Below are 23132 nucleotides of genomic sequence, written 5' to 3'. Positions count from 1 at the left end.
CGCCTACAAGACGCCCTAATTTCCGAGAGCTCCATAGTCCACCATTGAGGTTTCCCTTTGCCCTTTGGCGTTTTCAGTGGACAGGAGCTCTCTAGTGCAGAAATGCACGCTGAGTTGAAGACTTCGACACACCCGTCCACCACATCCGCGGTGCCCAGTGTGTTCACTCCCGGTGCACGTGGAAAAGTTTGTCGAAGCCTCCTTCGGTAGCCTTCCCAGTCCGTGTTCGTAGGATTTCTAAAAGATTTCCTAGGCGGACCTTCTCCGACTAGAGGACCCTCCAGTTTGAGATCAGCGAGGCAATCGCATGAGAGGCTAGGGTGAGGTCGAGAACCTCCTCCCTGCATGCGGTCAAAAAAGTTGGAGAATTTCCCCTATTACAAATGCGAAGATTTTCGTCTACAATAAAATCAAAAAGCGACTCACCTCTATTATTTGTATCCGAGCTGACCCAGATCGAGTGTCGCGAGTTGGCGTCCGAGCCGATGATAACGTCGGCACCATTCCGAGACGCTTCCGCCAAGGTTCTCCTTAGCAATGCGGGAGGCGGTTCCACCGCATCATCATGCGGCATATATGCAGAGATAATCCAGACATTTCCGGTATCGCACTCCAGTTTTGCTGTTACTATGTCAGCATTGCTAAAATTAGGAGATCCCGCTACTAGTCAGCCACGGTTCCTGGATTAGGACGATATCGGCTTCGTCTTGCTCTAGACGAAGCAGTAGATTGGCGGAGGCCGCCTTTGAGTGTTGGAGATTAATCTGGAGGAATTTCATCCCTCAGACTCTCCTCTAGGAGCGCCGACAGCTGTTCGAGGCTGAAGACGGAATCGCCAATCGACGAACCGCCTCCAGAACTCGCCACGTCCGAGAGGTTTGGGTCATTTTCCATGGTCGTTCGACCATCGCTAACGCCGTCTGCCCTCTCCCCCGCATCTGCAGCTTGGGTGCCATCCGCCCTGGTATTCGTTGGGAGTACCTTTAGCACCACCATTTCGAAACCATAGCTGATGGCTCCCTTGGTTTTACTGAGAGGACCGATGGACTCCTCGTTAAGCATTATCAATGCCTGCCGATATGGTTCATCGGTGCTCTCCAGCCTTATGACCCTCCAGTCATGCGTGGGAAGTGAGGGGTTGCAATACTTGAGGATTTCCTCAATCTCATTTGCGGTGGAAGGTTCAGCCGGCAACCAGACGCGAGCCCTAGGTCGAAGAAGAAGGTCCGCTTTGTCCACGGCCTCCAGTCTGGCTCCCTTCCATACCTCCCCCACCTGAGATACTGCCTTCTTATATAAGATGGCCGATCTTTCATCGGCACACCTTGTCAGCTTGTGCAGCCCATGGTGCCAACCGGCACTTACACATTTTGGGGGTGGCCCCGGGTTTCCCTTAACCACCTTGAGGAAGACTGAAGAGATAGCCCCCGCTACTCTCTTCCACTCTTCGTGGGAGATGGCACCGTCCTCCCTGCTACGGTCGAGCACACCAAGTACTCTGGCGCCAGCGCTTTTAGCGATTTCGCTAAAAGTTGGCGCAGCCCCCGTTCGCGGTTTCTTACCAAGGGAGGTTTCTCCCTCATGCGACCTTTGCCGCTTAACCGCTGGTTCAGGTATCTTCGTTTCGAGTCGTGACCTATCGGTCTCGCTCTCACTCAGAATCCTCTTAGCCCATTCGAGCGTGTTTGCATGCTGCTCAGACACCTGACCAGCATGCTTACCATCGTAGCGTTCTACAAATTTTGCCGCCAGTCGACGGTCCGACTTCAGCTTCCTAGCTAAAGCTTCCCTGCTAGTGGCCCCCGTGGACCACTTCATAATTCTAGCAGAAGTTCCTCTGCTAGTGCTAGCGATTCCGCCATGCACGAAGGCTCCACCCTTCACTACCTCTTTAGCCGACGGTTTTGCGCCAGCTCCCCCCGTTCTTCCGCTTGATGAGGAGACTACTGTCGAGGACTTTGTTCTGTCGCTGCAGCTAGTCGCTGACAGGAGCAGCAGCCCCGCCTGGAACGAATCCGGGTGTCGAATTCAATGTCCCTTCATCTCCCTTCGTCGTCTTTCCGTTTGTTGTGTTTGTTAATGTGTTTGTTAATGACTTGTCCATGCTAAGAGGGTCCCCACTCAGAGCCGCTATCCGTCCCCCGGAAGGTAGTCGCCTTTTGTGATCCCAAGGTTATCTCAATGACGAGGCCAAGGCGAGGGTTGACGTACGCCCTTATGAGGCAATACGTTCAAAGCCGACCAGCGTAAAGAAGGAGTACTCTCAACTTACACCTACCACGCCAACTTAACGACGACGGGGGGGGAACGTACTCTGAGGCCTGCCAGGATTTTAACGGGACGGAGGCAGTTGTGACATTTGCCCAGCAGCCATTTCTGATGGGTGTCACCCCATCATACTCAGGTGCCAGAATGTCGCCACCACCAGCCCAGGGTTCTACCAGATCCAGATCCAAATAAGATTACCTACTCTACAAAAAGCCAGTTCAGTGCCAAAGTCGTAAGGGAGTTGTCAGGCCGTGTAGGCCGCAGGCCATTTAGCGTTACCCAGGATGCACCAGCGTGGAGGCGACCTGCACTGCATCCCGATACATGTGATACAAATTCCACCAAATTAGTTACTGTAGTTTTCCCTTTACGAAAACCGTGCTGAGGACAAGAAATTAGTAGAGAGATCCGGAAGGTTATGTCGTCTGTTATAATTGCTTCAAAAAGTTTAGGTATTGCAGACCGCTTTGCTATTCCTTTATAGTTTTCAATAGATGACCTAAATCCACTCTTATGTAAGGGAATTATAAATGACTTTTTCCATATGGATGGAAATAAGCCTTGCATAAGAGATGAATTAAATAGTTTTGTTAGGGGTTGGTATATATATTTGGCCCATTTCCTTAGAAAGCATGAGGGAATCATATCTGGGCAATAATTATATGATTGTTCTAACATATTTAACTGATATAAGACGTCTGCTCCGGAAATGGTAGGTGCATTAATGACAGAAATCGGACATAACTTGTGCTGATGCGGAACATTTTTTGGAGATTTTGGAGAGTAATTCGACGTAAAAAATTCAGCGAACATATACAATATACTCTCGAAAAGTAAATCGATTGGTATTTTGGGTAAATTACTTTTTCGAATAATTTACTTTTCCAAATATATACATAAATTATCTGTTTTTATAATATTAAATGCATTTTTAAACTTAAAAAATTCATTCAGTTATTTGCTTCAATAAAACATATGGATCTACATGAAAAACATATGTATTTATTATGAAGAGAAAAAAATTTGAATATTCTTTTGGTTTTTTTTCTTTTGCAATATATTTTCTGACCATTTACATATGTACATATCTCAAAGTTTATTTACTAAACAGACGCGATAAACAAGAGAGTAAGTGTTTTTGCAACGTCGTAAAAAACGCTGCTTGCTTCGTTTCGAGTTTTTTATCACATTCTCTGAAAAGTAAATTAAAAAATTTACTTTTTCGAGGTGCATGTGTAATCTTAAAGGTGATTTACTTTTCCGCGATTATTTACTTTCTGAGAATTTACTTTTCGAGAGTATACTGTAATATTAGAAATGGTGTGATTGTCACTAGACATACTAGACTTCTATTTCATAGCAGACGGAAAATTAGAAATCCTGTGTTTGGAGTTGACGAAACCATAGAACATTTTTGGATTACGTATAATATTATTCTTTACTTTATTTATATAACACAGGTTCACAAAAAAAGTAGATAAAAGGTTCCTTTGACCAAACACGGTGTATTATATGTATTTTGGGCCGCTGAAACCGAATCTGAAGTTCATTTTGCTCCATCATGCCAAGATTTTTTTCTAACCTCAAAATACCTGTCGGATTTTACTTGACTGGAAATAATTTAAAAATATCAAGGGGGTATTCTAGTCTGGAAATTTGAAAAAATCGAAAATTTTTTTTTCATATTTCGATAGTTTTGATATTCAAAAATATCTCCCTAAAAGGATTTTTCAAAACTCAAATTATTTTTAAAGTTATAGTCATTTTAGTGAGCGAATATCGTACAACGGTTAAGCGAATATCGTATACGGTAAAACTTCAATCGCGTTTTTCTCGAAACTACTATTTTCAACACTTCTGACATGATTTCTCAAGTTCTAATGAACCGATTAACTTGAAATTTGGTGTGGACCTTCTTTATATATCTCTCCATGGTTGGAACTAGGATTATTAAAAAATTTTCATTTTTACTATTTTTAAAAAATTCAAACAGTCGCCATTTTCTGAAATTTTTTTTTTTATCCTAGTTCAGACGATAGCGGCATTTGTACTGATAAACATTTTTTTTATTTTTTTTTTTCGGATCACCCAAAGTGTTGGAATCGTGTCAGGAAGGGCGCCCCCTTATTTTCAACCCCCGCCACGCCACCACGCCGCAATTAATCAAATTATCACAAAATTTTATTTTTTTTATTTTTTTTTGCATTCTTAAAATATCAATAAATATCTGATAGAAAATTGGATAGTAAAAATGTTCTTAGTTTTTTTTTATTGGATTTAGCTTAATTTTTGGATAGAAGGGTTTTGAGGGGTCCCTGTTTGCGAAATGAAGGACAAATTTTCAAAATACAAAATGGCGGATCCAATATGGCCGTCAAAATTTTCAAAAAATTCTTGAATTTTAAAAAAAATTTTGAATTTAAAAAAAAATGTTCAATTCCCCTTGCCTCTCACTATTCTTAAAGAGGGATTGACTAGGTCCTTCGTGGAGCATTGGTCAACAAAAAGGATGATTCGTTTGTATTAATTTATTTAATAGTAGCGAGTTTTTTTTAGTTTCAAATGATCTTCGTAGTGCTTTTCTTTTATGTGGATTTGAGTCTCTCTTTTTAGTGACCAACAGTAGTCTGCTAACATGTGGTCATTCCATACCCCCTGATATCTCTTTTCCATCTCTTGTAAATCCTGGTGGAATCTCTCGCCCTGCTCTTCACTAAATTCACCCAAATTTTCAGGAAAATATTCGACGTGTGAACGAAGAAAGTGCAGTTTTAGATTCATTAGGCATCCCAATTTTTCATAATTCTTTAACATTTTCTGGACAATATTTGCGTAATTAGGATCTTTTGTATTCCCCAAAAAATTTTGTGTTACTTCTCTGAAACTTTGCCAGGCTTCTTTTTCCACCGTAGTTATCCTTTTTTCAAATCCAGTATCCTTCAAAAGCTCTCTTATCGGTGAACCATTCAAAACGCCTTCTATTTTTTTGCTTGTGACAATTTGGGAAACTTTTCGAAAAGTTACATATAAGCTTTGCTTTGCGCATTTCTTATTGCTTTAATAAATTGTTAATTGCAACAAGACCCAGTTTTACATGGAGTGGTGGTACTAAGACTTTACGTCTTGGAATTAGACTCTTCTTTATAATATTTTTAGAGCCTGGAATTAATTTTTTCCTTAATGGCCAATCCTTTTGCACATAATGCTTATCACGCGCTCGACTGTCCCACTCACATAAAAAGCATGGGTATTTTGTAAAACCGCTTTGTTGACCCAGTAAAATTGTTATTATCTTCAAATCACCACACAATTGCCACTGATGTTTATTATATTGTAGTTTTTCTAGTAAGAAATGGAGGTTATAGTATTGCTCATTTAACACTACAGAATGAGCAACTGGTAACGAAGCATACTGGTTACCATTGTGCAGCAAGACTGCTTTTAAACTGTCGTGTCGAAGAGTCAATAAATAGGCGCCAGTCGCTAGCTTCATATGGAATATCATATTCGTTTATTAGTCCTTCAATATCGCTGCAGTACACTAAATCATCAATGTTTGTGAAATACTTCCTGAATTCAATGTCTCGATTGCGATAGTAACTTACATGAGTTTCTAGAGCTAAACAATTTTTTTCTTTCAATCTTGACGCTATTAGCTCAGAAATTTCTTTCGAAAGTCCCGCGTCTCGGACCTGGTCATTTAACTCTGCTTGAGTGAAACCTTTAGAACTTTTATCAGTCTCAGCATCTGATTCTTCTGAGGCATCTTCATCCATCTCTATATCCTCAGTGTCAGCAGAAACTAGATCTTCGCCAATAGAAATATTGCTTTCATCATTCTGTTGAGAAGAAAAAAGGATGGGAAGAGTCACAGAATTGACAGAAGGATAAGAGATGGCAGGTTTTGTTTTAGAGTTGTGCCCAAAAACACTCGTTAAACAAAAATAGCAATCCCTCTCATGATTTGTTGGTCTGCGCCAGATCATTGGAGAAGCAAACGTTTGTTTCTTGCGTTTCTTCAGTTGCAATGAACATCTCAGGCATATCTCTTTTGGAGTCCAATCATTGACGATGCCACTAGTTTCTATGCCTAAAACTATCATATAGCTAGATTTTAGTGTATCTGTACATTTTTTTCGGATCTTACTTAAAACGTATTCTCCAAAAACGACACAGAAATTGTCTTTCATTTTGCAAAATATTTTTCTTGTAGCATTATACTTATCAAAGGCCAAGTCACCCACCAATGTAGAGCTGCGGTTGCTTGAAGACGACGCCTGCGGGCCCGCTTTCTTACCATGTCCAGCCGCCGATACTGGGGTTCCGACTCCCTGCATCGTACTTTTTTTTCATGTGCCCACCATGACGGCGTAAAGGTGAGTCTAAAATAGGATTATGGTCACTTACACGTGCAACTAAACCCATTGCAGACTCACCTTAAGAAGCGTGATCCAGGGACTCTGCCGGATCACGGAATAACTCCGTTGCCCGCCGTCACCACGTGGAGGTGCCCTGGATGCAGGCGCACGATATAATTTGTGGGCAGCGGCCCTAAAAACTTCTAGATATATACTAAGTTTTGTGCTTTGTGTGGATTTTATATTTTGTATTTTGAAGATCTGACTTTAAATAAGTGATCAGCGACCCTAAAAACCCAAACCAAAGTTTTATGAAAATTCAAGAATTTTTTTTTTCTGACCACCATTTTGTATTTTGAAAACTCACCTTTAATACCGAAATCAGTGACCTCAAAAATACCTTGATACAAAATTTTATAAAAATTGAAGAATTTCTTAAAAATTTAAGAATTTTTTGAAAATTCAAAAATTTTTTTTGAAAATTTTGACGGCCATATTGGATCCGCCATTTTGTATTTTGAAAATTTGTCTTTCATCTCGTAGTCAGGGACCCCTCAAAACCCCTCTATCCAAAAATTAAGCTAAATCCGTTAATATTTTTTAAATTTTTTTCAGTCAAGTAAAATCCGACATGTATTTTGAGGTTAGGAAAAAATCCTGATATGATGGAGCAAAGCGGACTTCAGATTCGGTTTCACCGGCCCAAAATTCATATAATACACCATGTTTGGTCAAAGGAACCTTTCATCGATTTTTTTTGTGAACCTGTGTAATTAAATTTGTAATGAATTAAATACAATAAATAAATTTTCAAAATTTTACCAACGTTTTCTCCATTTTTAATTGCACTCTCGAATCGAATAAACGTTCGCCAAATTTTGACAGTTGAGGCGAAACGAATTTTATAAATTCGCAAATGGAAATACCAAATATTCCACTTCGTGGCGAATTTACTATGCGCTCGGTAATCGAAATTCGAAATAGCGAAATTCACCTAGAATTTCATTCGCTTCGCTGGTGACAATACCAGCCTAACTGTCGCCAAAATTTAAAAAAAAAATTTTGAATTTAAAAAAAAATGTTCAATTCCCCTTGCCTCTCACTATTCTTAAAGAGGGATTGACTAGGTCCTTCGTGGAGCATTGGTCAACAAAAAGGATGATTCGTTTGTATTAATTTATTTAATAGTAGCGAGTTTTTTTTAGTTTCAAATGATCTTCGTAGTGCTTTTCTTTTATGTGGATTTGAGTCTCTCTTTTTAGTGACCAACAGTAGTCTGCTAACATGTGGTCATTCCATACCCCCTGATATCTCTTTTCCATCTCTTGTAAATCCTGGTGGAATCTCTCGCCCTGCTCTTCACTAAATTCACCCAAATTTTCAGGAAAATATTCGACGTGTGAACGAAGAAAGTGCAGTTTTAGATTCATTAGGCATCCCAATTTTTCATAATTCTTTAACATTTTCTGGACAATATTTGCGTAATTAGGATCTTTTGTATTCCCCAAAAAATTTTGTGTTACTTCTCTGAAACTTTGCCAGGCTTCTTTTTCCACCGTAGTTATCCTTTTTCAAATCCAGTATCCTTCAAAAGCTCTCTTATCGGTGAACCATTCAAAACGCCTTCTATTTTTTTGCTTGTGACAATTTGGGAAACTTTTCGAAAAGTTACATATAAGCTTTGCTTTGCGCATTTCTTATTGCTTTAATAAATTGTTAATTGCAACAAGACCCAGTTTTACATGGAGTGGTGGTACTAAGACTTTACGTCTTGGAATTAGACTCCTCTTTATAATATTTTTAGAGCCTGGAATTAATTTTTTCCTTAATGGCCAATCCTTTTGCACATAATGCTTATCACGCGCTCGACTGTCCCACTCACATAAAAAGCATGGGTATTTTGTAAAACCGCTTTGTTGACCCAGTCAAATTGTTATTATCTTCAAATCACCACACAATTGCCACTGATGTTTATTATATTGTAGTTTTTCTAGTAAGAAATGGAGGTTATAGTATTGCTCATTTAACACTACAGAATGAGCAACTGGTAACGAAGCATACTGGTTACCATTGTGCAGCAAGACTGCTTTTAAACTGTCGTGTCGAAGAGTCAATAAATAGGCGCCAGTCGCTAGCTTCATATGGAATATCATATTCGTTTATTAGTCCTTCAATATCGCTGCAGTACACTAAATCATCAATGTTTGTGAAATACTTCCTGAATTCAATGTCTCGATTGCGATAGTAACTTACATGAGTTTCTAGAGCTAAACAATTTTTTTCTTTCAATCTTGACGCTATTAGCTCAGAAATTTCTTTCGAAAGTCCCGCGTCTCGGACCTGGTCATTTAACTCTGCTTGAGTGAAACCTTTAGAACTTTTATCAGTCTCAGCATCTGATTCTTCTGAGGCATCTTCATCCATCTCTATATCCTCAGTGTCAGCAGAAACTAGATCTTCGCCAATAGAAATATTGCTTTCATCATTCTGTTGAGAAGAAAAAAGGATGGGAAGAGTCACAGAATTGACAGAAGGATAAGAGATGGCAGGTTTTGTTTTAGAGTTGTGCCCAAAAACACTCGTTAAACAAAAATAGCAATCCCTCTCATGATTTGTTGGTCTGCGCCAGATCATTGGAGAAGCAAACCTTTGTTTCTTGCGTTTCTTCAGTTGCAATGAACATCTCAGGCATATCTCTTTTGGAGTCCAATCATTGACGATGCCACTAGTTTCTATGCCTAAAACTTTCGTATAGCTAGATTTTAGTGTATCTGTAAATTTTTTTCGGATCTTACTTAAAACGTATTCTCCAAAAACGACACAGAAATTGTCTTTCATTTTGCAAAATATTTTTCTTGTAGCATTATACTCATCAAAGGCCAAGTCACCCACCAATGTAGAGCTGCGGTTGCTTGAAGACGACGCCTGCGGGCCCGCTTTCTTACCCTGTCCAGCCGCCGATACTGGGGTTCCGACTCCCTGCATCGTACTTTTTTTTCATGTGCCCACCATGACGGCGTAAAGGTGAGTCTAAAATAGGATTATGGTCACGTACACGTGCAACTAAACCCATTGCAGACTCACCTTAAGAAGCGTGATCCAGGGACTCTGCCGGATCACGGAATAACTCCGTTGCCCGCCGTCACCACGTGGAGGTGCCCTGGATGCAGGCGCACGATATAATTTGTGGGCAGCGGCCTTAAAAACTTCTAGATATATACTAAGTTTTGTGCTTTGTGTGGATTTTATATTTTGTATTTTGAAGATCTGACTTTAAATAAGTGATCAGCGACCCTAAAAACCCAAACCAAAGTTTTATGAAAATTCAAGAATTTTTTTTTTCTGACCACCATTTTGTATTTTGAAAACTCACCTTTAATACCGAAATCAGTGACCTCAAAAATACCTTGATACAAAATTTTATAAAAATTGAAGAATTTCTTAAAAATTTAAGAATTTTTTGAAAATTCAAAATTTCTTTTTGAAAATTTTGACGGCCATATTGGATCCGCCATTTTGTATTTTGAAAATTTGTCTTTCATCTCGTAGTCAGGGACCCCTCAAAACCCCTCTATCCAAAAATTAAGCTAAATCCGTTAATATTTTTAAAATTTTTTTCAGTCAAGTAAAATCCGACATGTATTTTGAGGTTAGGAAAAAATCCTGATATGATGGAGCAAAACGGACTTCAGATTCGGTTTCACCGGCCCAAAATTCATATAATACACCATGTTTGGTCAAAGGAACCTTTCATCGATTTTTTTTGTGAACCTGTGTAATTAAATTTGTAATGAATTAAATACAATAAATAAATTTTCAAAATTTTACCAACGTTTTCTCCATTTTTAATTGCACTCTCGAATCGAATAAACGTTCGCCAAATTTTGACAGTTGAGGCGAAACGAATTTTATAAATTCGCAAATGGAAATACCAAATATTCCACTTCGTGGCGAATTTACTATGCGCTCGGTACTCGAAATTCGAAATAGCGAAATTCACCTAGAATTTCATTCGCTTCGCTGGTGACAATACCAGCCTAACTATCGCCAGCCTCTCTCCAAGTAAGGATCGACTTAAAGTTATTAAAGCGTCAAAGGACGGTTGCTTAAAGTGGCATTTTGCGCATAAAAACGAGCCTTCTCGAAAAAATTCAATCGAATTGAAATGTATCAATATATTGAACTCAAATAGTGAAAAATTAATGAAATTCCAATCTAAGATTGAAGAGATTGATGAAGACGACACGGCCCGAAGGGAGTTAGATGACATAATTGCTGATAAAAAAACAGTTTGAGCAAAAAATGGAACCTCAGATGCCGAAACATTTTTTGTAGCTTCTCACAGCTTAAGGTTTCCTTAAAGTAATCTGCTGAGAATATTCAGAATTTAAAAATTTCATGAGTTTGTTTGAGAGCCCAGATATTTAAAAATTTAATCATTTGGTTTATGGTCTATCTGGAGAGGCTCTAGGCACAGTAAAGGCATTTCAAATGTCGGAAGAAAATTATCCGAGAAGTCTCAATAAAGTTTACGATAATTTTTCAAAACACTTTCAAAACATTTTGCGCGCGATGACTGATGAAGTGTCGGCTGTGCATGACTCAGTGCTATCGCTGGGCGATGAAAAACAAATTACAAACGCGATAATTATACACAAAGTGATGACAAAAGTTGACTCTGCCACCCGATCAAAGTGAGAAGAACAGCTGGATAACGACAATCTATTGTGGAAAGGATTGTGAAGCTACCATAAATAGATGGTGCCATGACTTATCACCTGAAGAAGCATTGTGTTCGAGGACAAGACCCATAGACGCAGCCTGCGCGAATCACGTGAAGCAGCCTCGCTTGAATGAAATGAAGTCCGCTTTAGCTGCTACAAACAGAAAGCAGCCCACGTGCCAGCAGTGTAAGTCAAAGAACGAGTATTTAACAGCCCGACGACACCTCACAACAAAAAGGATGATCACGACACATCGAACGAGTCAAAAAAGGAATTGAATCATCGCTTGGAGTACATTCGTTTTTCGACACCCATTGCGCGCTGCAATTAACCTTCGCTTGGACAGCTGGTTCGCTTCGATACATCAATACGGCACCGCTTCGTTTGCGTTTACTTTACTCGATCAGCCGAATAAATATCGGACATTGGCGGAATAAAGATCGACACGGTTTCGTACACTATCGAGTTCGCTTATCTACATACAATAATTTTTCATTGTAACAATACCAGCTTTGATACAAAAATAAAGTATCCTCTAATTTGTATACAAGATTATTCATATTTTCATTTATGTAGGAACTCTTTCGTTGTATAAAATTAAACACTCGCTTAATTGGTAAAACGACACGTTATTAGATACGATTTGCAACTATACGTTCTCGTTCGGCGTCAGTAAGCGTTCTGCTTATTCAGAGTTGCAATTAAAAGATCTGTCCGGATCGTGTTGTCCGCAATTCTCCTACACTCGGCTGTTCTGACTGGCGTTCGCCCCGAACGCTGGGTTCCAAGGTTTCATAAATTCGGCCACCGTTAGAACTTACTCGGTCGCTTAACCTCACCGAACTTTTCCACAGTGTATCTTCCATGTGGAAGTCGTTCCTTCACTGAATACGGCCCCAAAAATGTTTCCTTATTTTAAGCCCTGAACCATACCGCGTCGCTACTAAATCATTAACATTGTATTATTTTTCTGACTTCTGTTTTTAGTTGAAATTTCGTCTATTCTCTTTCTGAATCTTGTATATATTCTCTCAGATGTACGCATATCTAACCCAGTTAGAATTCGAAAAGGTGTGAACTTGGTACTTCTTGGAGGAGTGTTGTTCAAAAGTTGTTGTATCCTCTCAACGTGTCTATGTCAATGGTAGTACGAGTATAATACGATTGATACGCTCGATTTGTCTTTTTCTGCGTGGTACTCCGGTTGCAATAAGATGCTGAATGCCCTCCTTAGCGCAATAATCTTCAAAACTCCTAGTTGTAAATGCTGTTCGCCTATCGGTGATTATTCTTTTTGGATTTCCGAACACCGAAGCTTGTTTTTCTAATCTGTCTATTACCGAAGCCGAATCCGTACTCTTTGTTGGGTATAACCACACGAATTTACTAAAAGCATCTATCACTACAAACAAATGGTTATATTTTGTATGGGTCATCTCCATAGGCCCTAAGTGATCAAGATGATATGTATGTCAACAGCAGTCTATCCTCCTTATTTATAGGACAGAGTAAGCCCTCCTTTTTCCCCGCCTTTGCTTCTACACAGTTCTACACTATTTCTAATAACGTTTGCCATCTTTGGTTCTATTTGTGAAATATAAAACGATTTTTCCAAGTAATCTCCTGTCTTTTTTTCCGACCAGTGTAGGACGGTGTCCTATCCGAATTATTTCCTCTTCCATTTTTTGCGGTACTACCACCAACTCTTTCACAGGGTCTTTATACAGTATACCGTATTTCAAATAAAAGTCTTCGTAAATATTTTTCTCTAAAGCAGCGCATACCGCTTTTACCCAATCATCACTTTGTTGTGTTTCTCTCAACCGAAAATTTAACGAATCTTCAAGTAACATTGATGTCATTCGACTGAGTGCATCAACATGTCTCATTTTTGTAGCCGGTCTGTGCTCAATAACATAATCGAAGTCTTCGAGAAACATAAGTGATATATCTGTTTTCTTCATGGTTAGTGCAAACGCATTGCAATCGCTCACAATTTTAATCTTTTTCCCTATAGCATAAATTCTCCACTTCTTTAAAGCCTGTATAATGGCAAGTACCTCAAATTCGTAAGAATAATACTTTTCTTCTCCTGGTCGAGTTTTGAGACTCATATATCTAACCGGGTGAAATTGTTGATCTTTTTGTCTTTTTGAAGCAATACACCACCGTAACCGTGCAAGCTAGCATCCGTGTGAATTTCCGTTTCGGCATTCGGGTTATAAAGTTTTAAGGCGGGAGCTTTAGCGAGCGCCCCTTTAAGTTGTTGAAAAGCTATACATTGTTTTTCATTGAATCTAAATTCAGTGTCTTTGTGTCTTTCCTAAGCATATCGCTTAGAGGCCTAGCAATTAACGCATACCCTTCCACAAACCTTCTAAAATAGGAAGTAAGTCCGGAATCTTTGAAGAGATTTTTTATCCCGCGGGACTGGAAAATTTTGCACTGCCTTTATCTTATCGTCCGTGGGTTTTATACCCCCTTCTTCAATAATGTATCCTAAAAATTGAATTCTCTTCATCAAAAAGTGGCACTTTTGCCACTTAATCTTTAACGCATAACTTTCGGCTCTCTTTAAAACGACTTTTAGTTTATGTAGCCCTTCATCACTGCTTAATGCTGAAATACAATAATTATATCGTCCATATAAATGACGATGATTCCTTACTACACTAGATCTCGGAAAATGGCTGATATATAACCGCAAAATACGGCAGGAGAATTACAAATTCTGAAAGGTACGAAATTAAATGCATACTGCCCGCTATGGGTTACGAATGAGGTGTAACGTTTTGAGTTCGGTTCGACCGGCACATGGAAAAATCCATTGGCCAGATCAAGAGTAGAGAACATCTTGGCACCCTGTAATCTTTCCAAAGCATCATCGAAGAGTGCCATTGGAAATTTTTCCCTCACTATTTTTTCATTTAACTTTCTAAAGTCAGAACACAACCGTTTTGTGCCATCGCGTACTCTGAGCTGCTTGGTTGAATTATGCCACCTTTCAATCACTCATTCACCTGGGTATCTATCACACGTTGATCTGCATATTACATTCTTCGTGAAGTTTGGTAGATAGGCAAATAATCACTCAAGATGTTCATTTCAACTGATGATTGGGATTGTTTTACCGGAGAGTATTGAGTAACCATTTCAATTATAGGCGAGCGATAGTCTACAGTCAAATGAGTTAAGTTGAAAAGTGGATTGTCCTCAACTTTTTCTAAATTATTCTCTAGGCAAAGATACGTAAATTTTGATAAAAGAGTGATGCATTCCGTATCGAGTGCTTTCTTACTACCAGTATCCTATTTTTCTCCACTTCGTTGGGGTTCTTCTCCTTCTATCTCAACTTCCCTGGTTTTGCTTTGAGTTTTTTCTTTAAACTCTACAGTACCCTCTGAAAATATTACGTCCGCAAACTTTAAAATATCATTCCCAAGGACCGCTTCATATACGAGTATCAAGTCATTACTTGTGGTAACATGGAAAGTAACCGGTGTTGCAACCCTATCTAATTCAATATTTTCTGTAATACTGCCTATAGTGTTCAGTTCGCTTTCTTTAATGCCGACTAATCGTCGTTTTTCGAAACTTGATAGAGGACAAGTAAATTTTTTGAAAATATTGTACCTAAGTAAGCTTAGGTCAGACCTGGTGTCAACCTTAGCATCAACATATACGCCTCTCATCTTGATCTTTTTGAAAATTAGTCCACTACATTTACTATATGGACATTCAAACATCACATTAACTGTACCCCTCTCGGTTTTTATCTGCCTTCCTACGTTGCTGCCACACTCGAAACTGCGATGTCCCATTTGACCGCACATTTATATTATTTGTTATCTACACCACAATCTTTCGCTAGATGGGAGATACTTCCACACTTGTAACATTTCCTTACTGCCCCACTATTTCCTTGCCTATCAGAGGCCTTTCGCGGATTTTGTTCTTATTAGGGGTATTCGCTTGCTCTTGCAAAACCCTTGCACGGTGCAAGAATTGCATATATTTTCTCTTGGTGCACCGGCACAACAACATACACACGCAGAAAATTATTCGCAATGGCTGTAATATATGTTAGACCAAAACTCATGTATATTTGCGAGCAATGTCACGCAAAAATATATTTGCAACCCTGTTTTAGCCGCCATTTTATTTTACGTTGTTAAATTGTTGAGTAAGGTAAGTTTTAAATAGATTTTATAATTTCTATTTAAATTATAAAGATTTGTGTATATTTTTCTGTAAAATAAGCACTACCGGCACTCACCTTTGACGAATTCGAAGGAACTTTTTTAAAAAATGAAAGTTGAAGCGATTGGAAGTAAGTTAGTGTGTATGCGCATGAACCGAGAACAAAAAAGGCCGGACGCCGTCCGTCGGTCCCTTTTGTTGATTATGTGTGGTGTCATCATGCGTGTGGTGTGTTGAGTATGGGATGAAACGGATGATGCGCATGATGCCGATGTGTTGAGTTAATGTGTGTAGTGTGGTGTGAATATGTGGTGTGTATGTGTGGTGAAGTTGTGTTATAATTAGAGGGGAGCGCAGAAGCTCATTTAACCATCCAGGCCCCCATAAACGACTGTTTAGCCTAAAAGGCGCTGCAGCGTTGCCACAATGATGCTCAGACCCGTAGATCGACGAGGTGGTGGTCCAAACTGTCGACGCCGCAACGAGGTTCCCCCTTGCTGGGGTGCGCCACGAGCTGCGGGTTGGAATCGGGGTATGCGGCCGCGATGGATGGGTGGCCGATTCACTTCGCGTGGCGCGTGGCGCGTTGCGATGCAGCAGCGTATGATGCGGCCTGTGGCATATTTGGCACAGCCCTCGTGACTCACACTCCGGAGTCATATGTGTACTTATATGACAGGCAGTTGTGGCAATGCCCATGTGCCTGGGAAACTTGTTGCCGTTGCACAGGTCGCATACCCCTAAATATCCCACAATAGTGCAGGCGATGTGGGCGCCGACAGATGGGGCACCTTAGGGTCTGCGAAGTCCGTGATGGGTGTGGTGGCGGTCGAGTGCCACCACGAAGTGCAGATGGAAGGACCGCAGCAGGCGCGGTTGCCGGTGCTGTTGCAACCAAAGTTCGGGGCGCTGGTATAGGCCCGGTGCGTGGCGGATTGGTTGCCCGAGCGGTTTCGTGTTTGCGACTGGTGTATCTACATCCATGGTGATTTGTGTAGAGAAGATTATCGATTATAAATCTATCATACAATGAGATATGGGGCATTGTGCCACGATATGTGACATGAATGGGTCGTCGTATTGATTGACCGTTTTCTGTTAGTTTTCTTTGTTATTATTCGATGGTTTGTTATTTTTTGGTGATTTGTTATATTTTGACGGTTTGTTATTGGCGTACTTTCTCATATCTTATTGTTTTTATTTGGTTCGTTTATTGTGTAGCGATAATATCGGTCTATATTTTGCGGTTTTCAGGTTCGCGGTCGTCGGTGGTTGGTAAAAAGCACAGCTTCACGAGCGGTCTGGTTAGTGTTCCGTTTTGCGTGCGGAGATCCACGACTCGTGTGTGACCGTCAGAGCCATAATGTAGCTTTTCTATGCGGCCAAGCCGCCACTCGGTAGGGGGTAGCTAATCATCATGAATGAGGACACAGTTTCCAAGTTGAGGCGCTTGTTCAGAAGTTTTCCAACGGTATCTTTTGTGGAGATCCTTTATGTACTCGTCCTTCCAGCGGCGGCTGAAATCATGATGGAGAATTTTAATTCGTTCCCATCGTTTTAATAGGGATAGCGACTCCGCTCCGGAATGGCCAGGATTAATGCTCCTCTTAGAAAATGCCCTGGAGTTAAGGCGGTGAAATCTGAGGGGTCTTGCGAGAGTACTGTGGGTGGCCGTGAATTGAGAACGGCGTACTTTTGTACGATGCCGAGTGACACTTGTTTTAGGAAATCCACAAACTGCTTTTCTGTGGCTCGTTGAGCTCCAATGAAAGTTTTGCCATTATCGCTCCTGATCTTTGATGGGTAGCCACGTCGAGCGACGAAGCGAGCAAATGCCGCGAGAAAAGCCTCCGTCGTCAGATTACTACATAGCTCAAGATGTACTGCCTTTGTTGTGATACATACAAAAACAGCCACATAGCCTTTCATGAGAGTGGGAGACGCCTTTACCTGGAAAGGCCCAGCAAAATCCACACCTGTTGTGGTGAAAGGCAGAGCGAAATTGCAGCGTTCCGGTGGAAGTGCTGCCATAATCTGCGTTCGCATCTTCTGCTTGTGCATAGCGCAAATCTTGCACGTGAAGATGCACTTCTTGATTTGCGGCTTAAGACGGGGGATATAATACTCCTGGCGTACCATCTGTTGCATGAGACGATGTTCGGCGTGTAGCATTAAGGTGTGGATGTAGTGGAGGAATAATGTGGCAAATGGTGACCTCTCCGGAATTATTATGGGGTGGCGTTCATTGTATGTTAGGCTCGAATTAGCGAGCCGCCCATTGGCACAAAGCAGAACTTTCGTGTCCAGAAATGGGTTTAGAACTAAGAGTGAGCTCTTTTTATCAATCGGCTTCGATTCTCTTAGTACTGATATATCGCGGCTGAAGTAGCGCGCTTGTGTGTATGCTATTAGTGCGACCTTTGCCTTTTGTAACTCTAGGTGCGTCACTGTGTTGCATGGGAAATTTTGTGATCCCTTGATTTTGCTTTTGAGTTGCTCTATAAATTTGAACATATAAGCAACTACTCTGAGAGCTCTTGGAAACGATTAAAATCGTTCAAGGATGTCGGTATCATCCAATAATGTATGAAAGGAGGCGATTTTTCGACCTTCTGGGGCGATAATATTGTGCATGGGGGATTGTGGCCAAGAATCAGGAGATTCTATCAACCATCGGGGGCCATTCCACCAGAGGGTGGTAGTGGCAAGGTGCAGTGGCTTGCACCCTCTTGTACCTAGATCGGCAGGATTGTCAGCACTGGCTACGTGACGCCAAGTGGCTGATCCCACTAGGTCAAGAATTTGAGACGTTCCACCAGCACCAACCAGGCTAGTACAACCACCAACCAGGCTAGTACAATTTCTGAATCGGACCACATATATAGTTTGCATTTTGTCATATTCAAATGCATTTGCACCATGGCTACAAATTTTGAAAGTAGTAGTGCGCCACATAACTCAAGTCGTGGGAGACTTATAGTTTTTAAAGGTGCCACCTTTGCTTTTGCTACTAATAAGTGGCTTGTGGTCGTGGAAATCTCCATCGGACTTCTTCTTTACTGGCGTAGGAACCGCTTACGCGATTATAGCCGAGTCAACAATAGCGCGCCAGTCGTGTCTTCTCTTCGCTACGTGGCGCCAATTGGATATTCCAAGCGAAGCCAGGTCCTTCTCCACTTGGTCCTTCCAACGGAGTGGAAGTCTTCCTCTTCCTCTGCTTCCCGCGGCGGGTACTGCGTCGAATACTTTCAGAGCCGGAGTGTTCTCATCCATCCGGACAACATGACCTAGCCACCGTAGCCGCTGTCTTTTAATTCGCTGAACTATGTCAATGTCGTCGTATATCTCGTACAGCTCATCGTTCCATCGAATGCGATATTCGCCGTGGCCAACGCGCAAAGGACCATAAATCTTTCGCAGAACTTTTCTCTCGAAAACTCGCAACGTCGACTCATCGGTTGTTGTCATCGTCCAAGCCTCTGCACCATATAGCAGGACGGGAATTATGAGTGACATATAGAGTTTGGCTTTTGTTCGTCGAGAGAGGACTTTACTTTTCAATTGCCTACTCAGTCCGAAGTAGCACCTGTTGGCAAGAGTAATCCTGCGTTGGATTTCCAGGCTGACACTGTTGGTGGTGTTAATCCTGGTTCCTAAATAGACGAAATTATTCACAACTTCAAAGTTATGACTGTCAACAGTGACGTGAGTGCCAAGTCGCGAGTGCGACGACTGTTTGTTTGATGACAGGAGATATTTCGTCTTGCCCTCGTTCACTGCCAGACCCATTTGCGTTGCTTCCTTGTTCAGTCTGGAGAAAGCAGAACTAACGGCGCGGGTGTTGAGACCGATGATATCAATATCATCGGCATACGCCAGCAGATGTACACTCTTATAAAAGATTGTACCTGCTCGATTAAGTTCTGCAGCTCGAATAATTTTCTCCAGCAGCAGATTGAAGAAGTCGCACGATAGGGAGTCGCCTTTTCTGAAACCTCGTTTGGTATCGAACGGCTCGGAGAGGTCCTTCCCGATCCTGACGGAGCTTTTCGTGTTGCTCAACGTCAGTTTACACAGCCGTATTAGTTTTGCGGGGATACCAAATTCAGACATCGCGGCATAAAGGCAGCTCCTTTTCGTGCTGTCGAAAGCAGCTTTGAAATCGACGAATAAATGGTGAGTGTCGATTCTCCTCTCAACAGCAGGCTGGAGAAGTGTTCCCTCCATAATTTAAGTATGCTCTGGGCATCGGTGGCTAGATCACCTTGGGGGGTTCTACAAGAGTATGCTCCGGTCTTGAAACCTTCTGTAAGTCGCCGCATCTTTTCGTAGAATTTTCGAGCATTACCCCTGTCGGCCAGCTTATCGAGCTGTTCGTACTCACGCATTTCGGCCTCTTTCTTCTTCTGTCTGCAAATGCGTCTCGCTTCCCTCTTCAACTCTCGGTATCTATCCCATCCCGCACGTGTTGTGGTCGATCGTAACGTTGCGAGGTAGGCAGCCTGTTTTCTCTCCGCTGCGACACGGCACTCGTCGTCGTAACAGCTGTTCTTTTGCACTTTCCGAAAACCAATGGTTTCGGTTGCAGCTGTACGTAAGGAGTTTGAAATGCCGTCCCACAGTTCCCTTATACCGAGTTGTTGGCTAGTGCTCTCAGAGAGCAGGAGTGCAAGCCGAGTAGAAAATCGTTCGGCTGTCTGTTGTGATTGCAGCTTCTCGACGTCGAACCTTCCTTGTGTTTGTTGGCGTGCGTTTTTTGCTGCACAGAGGCGGGTGCGAATTTTGGCTGCAACAATATAGTGGTCAGAGTCGATATTAGGACCTCGGAGCGCACGCACATCTAAAACACTGGAAACGTGTCTTCCGTCTATCACAACATGATCGATCTGGTTGGAGGTTTTTCGATCCGGAGACAGCCACGTAGCTTGATGTATCTTCTTATGCTGGAATCTAGTACTACAGATAACCATATTTCGGGCCCCGGCGAAGTCGATCAGCCTCAACACATTTGGGGATGTTTCCTCGTGGAGGCTGAATTTACCGACCGTAGTGCCAAAGATACCTTCTTTGTCCACCCTGGCGTTGATGTCGCCAAGCACGATTTTGACATCGTGGCGGGGGCATCTCTCATAAGTGCGCTCCAAGCACTCATAAAAGGCATCTTTGGTCACATCGTCCTTCTCTTCCGTCGAGGCGTGGGCGCAAATCAGCGAGATGTTGAAGAACCTTGCTTTGATGCGGATTGTGGCTAGACGTTCATTCTCCGGAGTGAATGATAGTACTCGGCGACGGAGTCTCTCTCCCACCACGAATCCAACACCAAACTTGCGCTCCTTTATATGGCCACTGTAGTAGATGTCACAAGGTCCTACTCGTCTCTGTCCTTGTCCCGTCCATCGCATTTCTTGGACGGCGGTGATGTCAGCCTTTATTTTCACGAGGACATCAACCAGCTGGGCAGCGGCAAATTCCCAATTAAGGGCCCTCAAATCGTAGTCCTTATTTCGTTTGCCATGGTCGTCATCAAAAGGGGGGTCTCTCATCCGAGGCTTATAGTTGATTTTCATTGGGGGTGTTCTTTTACGTGGCGGGTCCCAAACCCAGCGCACAACCCTAAGTAGGGGATATTTCGTCTTCTCACTTTTGCTCGCCTTCAAACGGATGTTCTTAGGCTACCCAGAGGATACTTGGTCAAAGGCCGGAAGTCGTGAGCTGCTTGAGTCATATGTAAAAGAATCGTTTCTGGCCACTCCCAAGTGAATGGCGATCAGAGAACTTTCCTCACTTGCGTGAACTTCTACACATGACTCCATCCTCCTCGGACGCCTCTGATAATATCATCAGAAATCAAATAGATTACATTCTGATAAATAGTCGCTTCTGTTCCTCAATAAAAAGGGTCAATACATATCCAGGAGCGGATGTACCTTCGGATCACAACTAGCTATTGGCAAAATTGCGTATTAGGCTAGCAGTAATTAAAAAAAGTAAGCCTAAAATTAAGCTAAATATACAGTGAGTGCCACTCAAAATGGCCCACCTGTGAGAAGTTTACAAAACGTGCTATAACACCAAGCCTTTATTATTTATTTTTAATTGCTATTATTTTCCTCAAACCTCAACTAGTAAGCAATATAAAAAACCAAAAGGCATTGAGTGAAATAGCGGTATTTTCAATATTTACAAGAAAATGTTAAAATACACCATAAAATGACGCGCCACTCAAAATGACCCTCTCGTTGAAATCAACTCAAATAACTGTATTTTACTAAACCCGTTAGCAATTTTTTGTCTGTTTAGTTAGTTTAGACATATTTTTCATCAGACCGACTTTTTATTTCTGTTTGCGATTTTGAGAGTGTAAGATCTTGCACATTTTCGTAAAATGGCTCCTCAAACCACAAATGAAATACGAAGTTTAATTATACAACATTATAAAAACGGTGAAAGTCAAAGAGTAATAGCAGATATAGTTAAAAGACCACGCAGCACAATAAAAAATATAATAAAACGCTATAACGAAGAAAATCGAATTGCAAACAAACCAAAACATCCTGGTAAGAAAGTGCTAAATGAACGTGAAGAGCGTTGGATTCTCAAAAAAGTAAAATTAAATCCACGTCTAAGTGCTCCAAACCTTCGAGATATGTTAGCTGAACAATTTAATACAAAATCCAGTGCAACAACTATCAGAAGGGTTCTTCACAAGGCTGGTTTACATGGAAGAATTGCTCGGAAAAAACCATTCGTTAGTGAGAAAAACAAGAAAAATCGTTTAGAGTACGCTCAAAACTACCACATGAAATATTTTGAGTTCTGGAAAAACGTAATATTTGTGGACGAATCTAAATTTAACTTATTTGGATCAGACGGGAGAGTAAACGTATGGCGAAGACCGAATGAAGAGCTTAATCCGAAACATCTTCGACCTACAGTGAAGCATGGGGGTGGACATGTGATGGTGTGGGGTGCTTGTTCGGCTGCAGGAGTTGGAAATCTTTGCTTCGTGGAAGGAAATATGGACAAATTCCAATATTTACAAATTTTGCGAGAAAATCTAAAACAAAGTGCAAATAAACTGGGTATAGAGAGTACATTTCACTTGTATCAAGATAATGATTCGAAGCATTCGGCCCATATCGTGAAAGAATGGTTATTGTATAACTGCCCTAAAGTTTTAAAAACACCTCCGCAATCTCCCGATTTAAACATAATTGAGAACTTATGGCATAAATTGGAAATTGAAATTCGGAAGCGCGCAATATCAAATCAAAATGATCTCAAGACCGCACTAATGGAAGAGTGGGGAAAAATACCTCCCGACTACACAAAAAAATTGGTGGAATCTATTTCTAATAGGTTAAAATCAGTTATCAATCAAAGAGGTTATCCCACAAAGTACTAATTTCTAATTACTTAATGATATTTTTATGCATTTTATTAAACTTAAATAAGTGGGCCATTTCATGTGGTTCATATAATTCGATGTGAATTTTTTGTTTTGCGTAAATATTGGAAGTATTATTTTATCAATGAATCTTTTTAAGTTTTTTTTATTGGCTGTTGTCTAAAAGTTAAGAAA

At 41.1% G+C, this 23132-nt stretch overlaps 2 protein-coding genes across 3 annotated transcripts in view; both read right to left on the bottom strand.

Annotated features, from left to right (window-relative positions):
• Positions 1-21554, bottom strand: part of LOC125779302 (uncharacterized) — a 320147-nt gene extending 298593 nt beyond the window's left edge. For both annotated transcript variants that reach the window (XM_049460571.1, XM_049460570.1), the window contains exon 1: positions 18838-21554. In XM_049460571.1, the coding sequence (XP_049316528.1) occupies positions 19633-21117 (1485 nt within the window). In that variant the 5' untranslated portion in view covers positions 21118-21554 and the 3' untranslated portion in view covers positions 18838-19632. The remainder of the gene's footprint in view (positions 1-18837) is intronic.
• Positions 760-1818, bottom strand: LOC125779749 (uncharacterized). Its single transcript, XM_049461021.1, has one exon. The coding sequence runs from the start codon at positions 1816-1818 to the stop codon at positions 760-762; it is 1059 nt and encodes a 352-aa protein (XP_049316978.1).
• Positions 21555-23132: the final 1578 nt, after the last annotated feature.

Source organism: Bactrocera dorsalis, chromosome 6, assembly GCF_023373825.1.
Source record: "Bactrocera dorsalis isolate Fly_Bdor chromosome 6, ASM2337382v1, whole genome shotgun sequence".
Lineage (NCBI taxonomy): Eukaryota > Metazoa > Arthropoda > Insecta > Diptera > Tephritidae > Bactrocera > Bactrocera dorsalis.
Note: the sequence above shows the minus strand (reverse complement) of the source record. Positions and strands in the feature narration are given on the sequence as shown.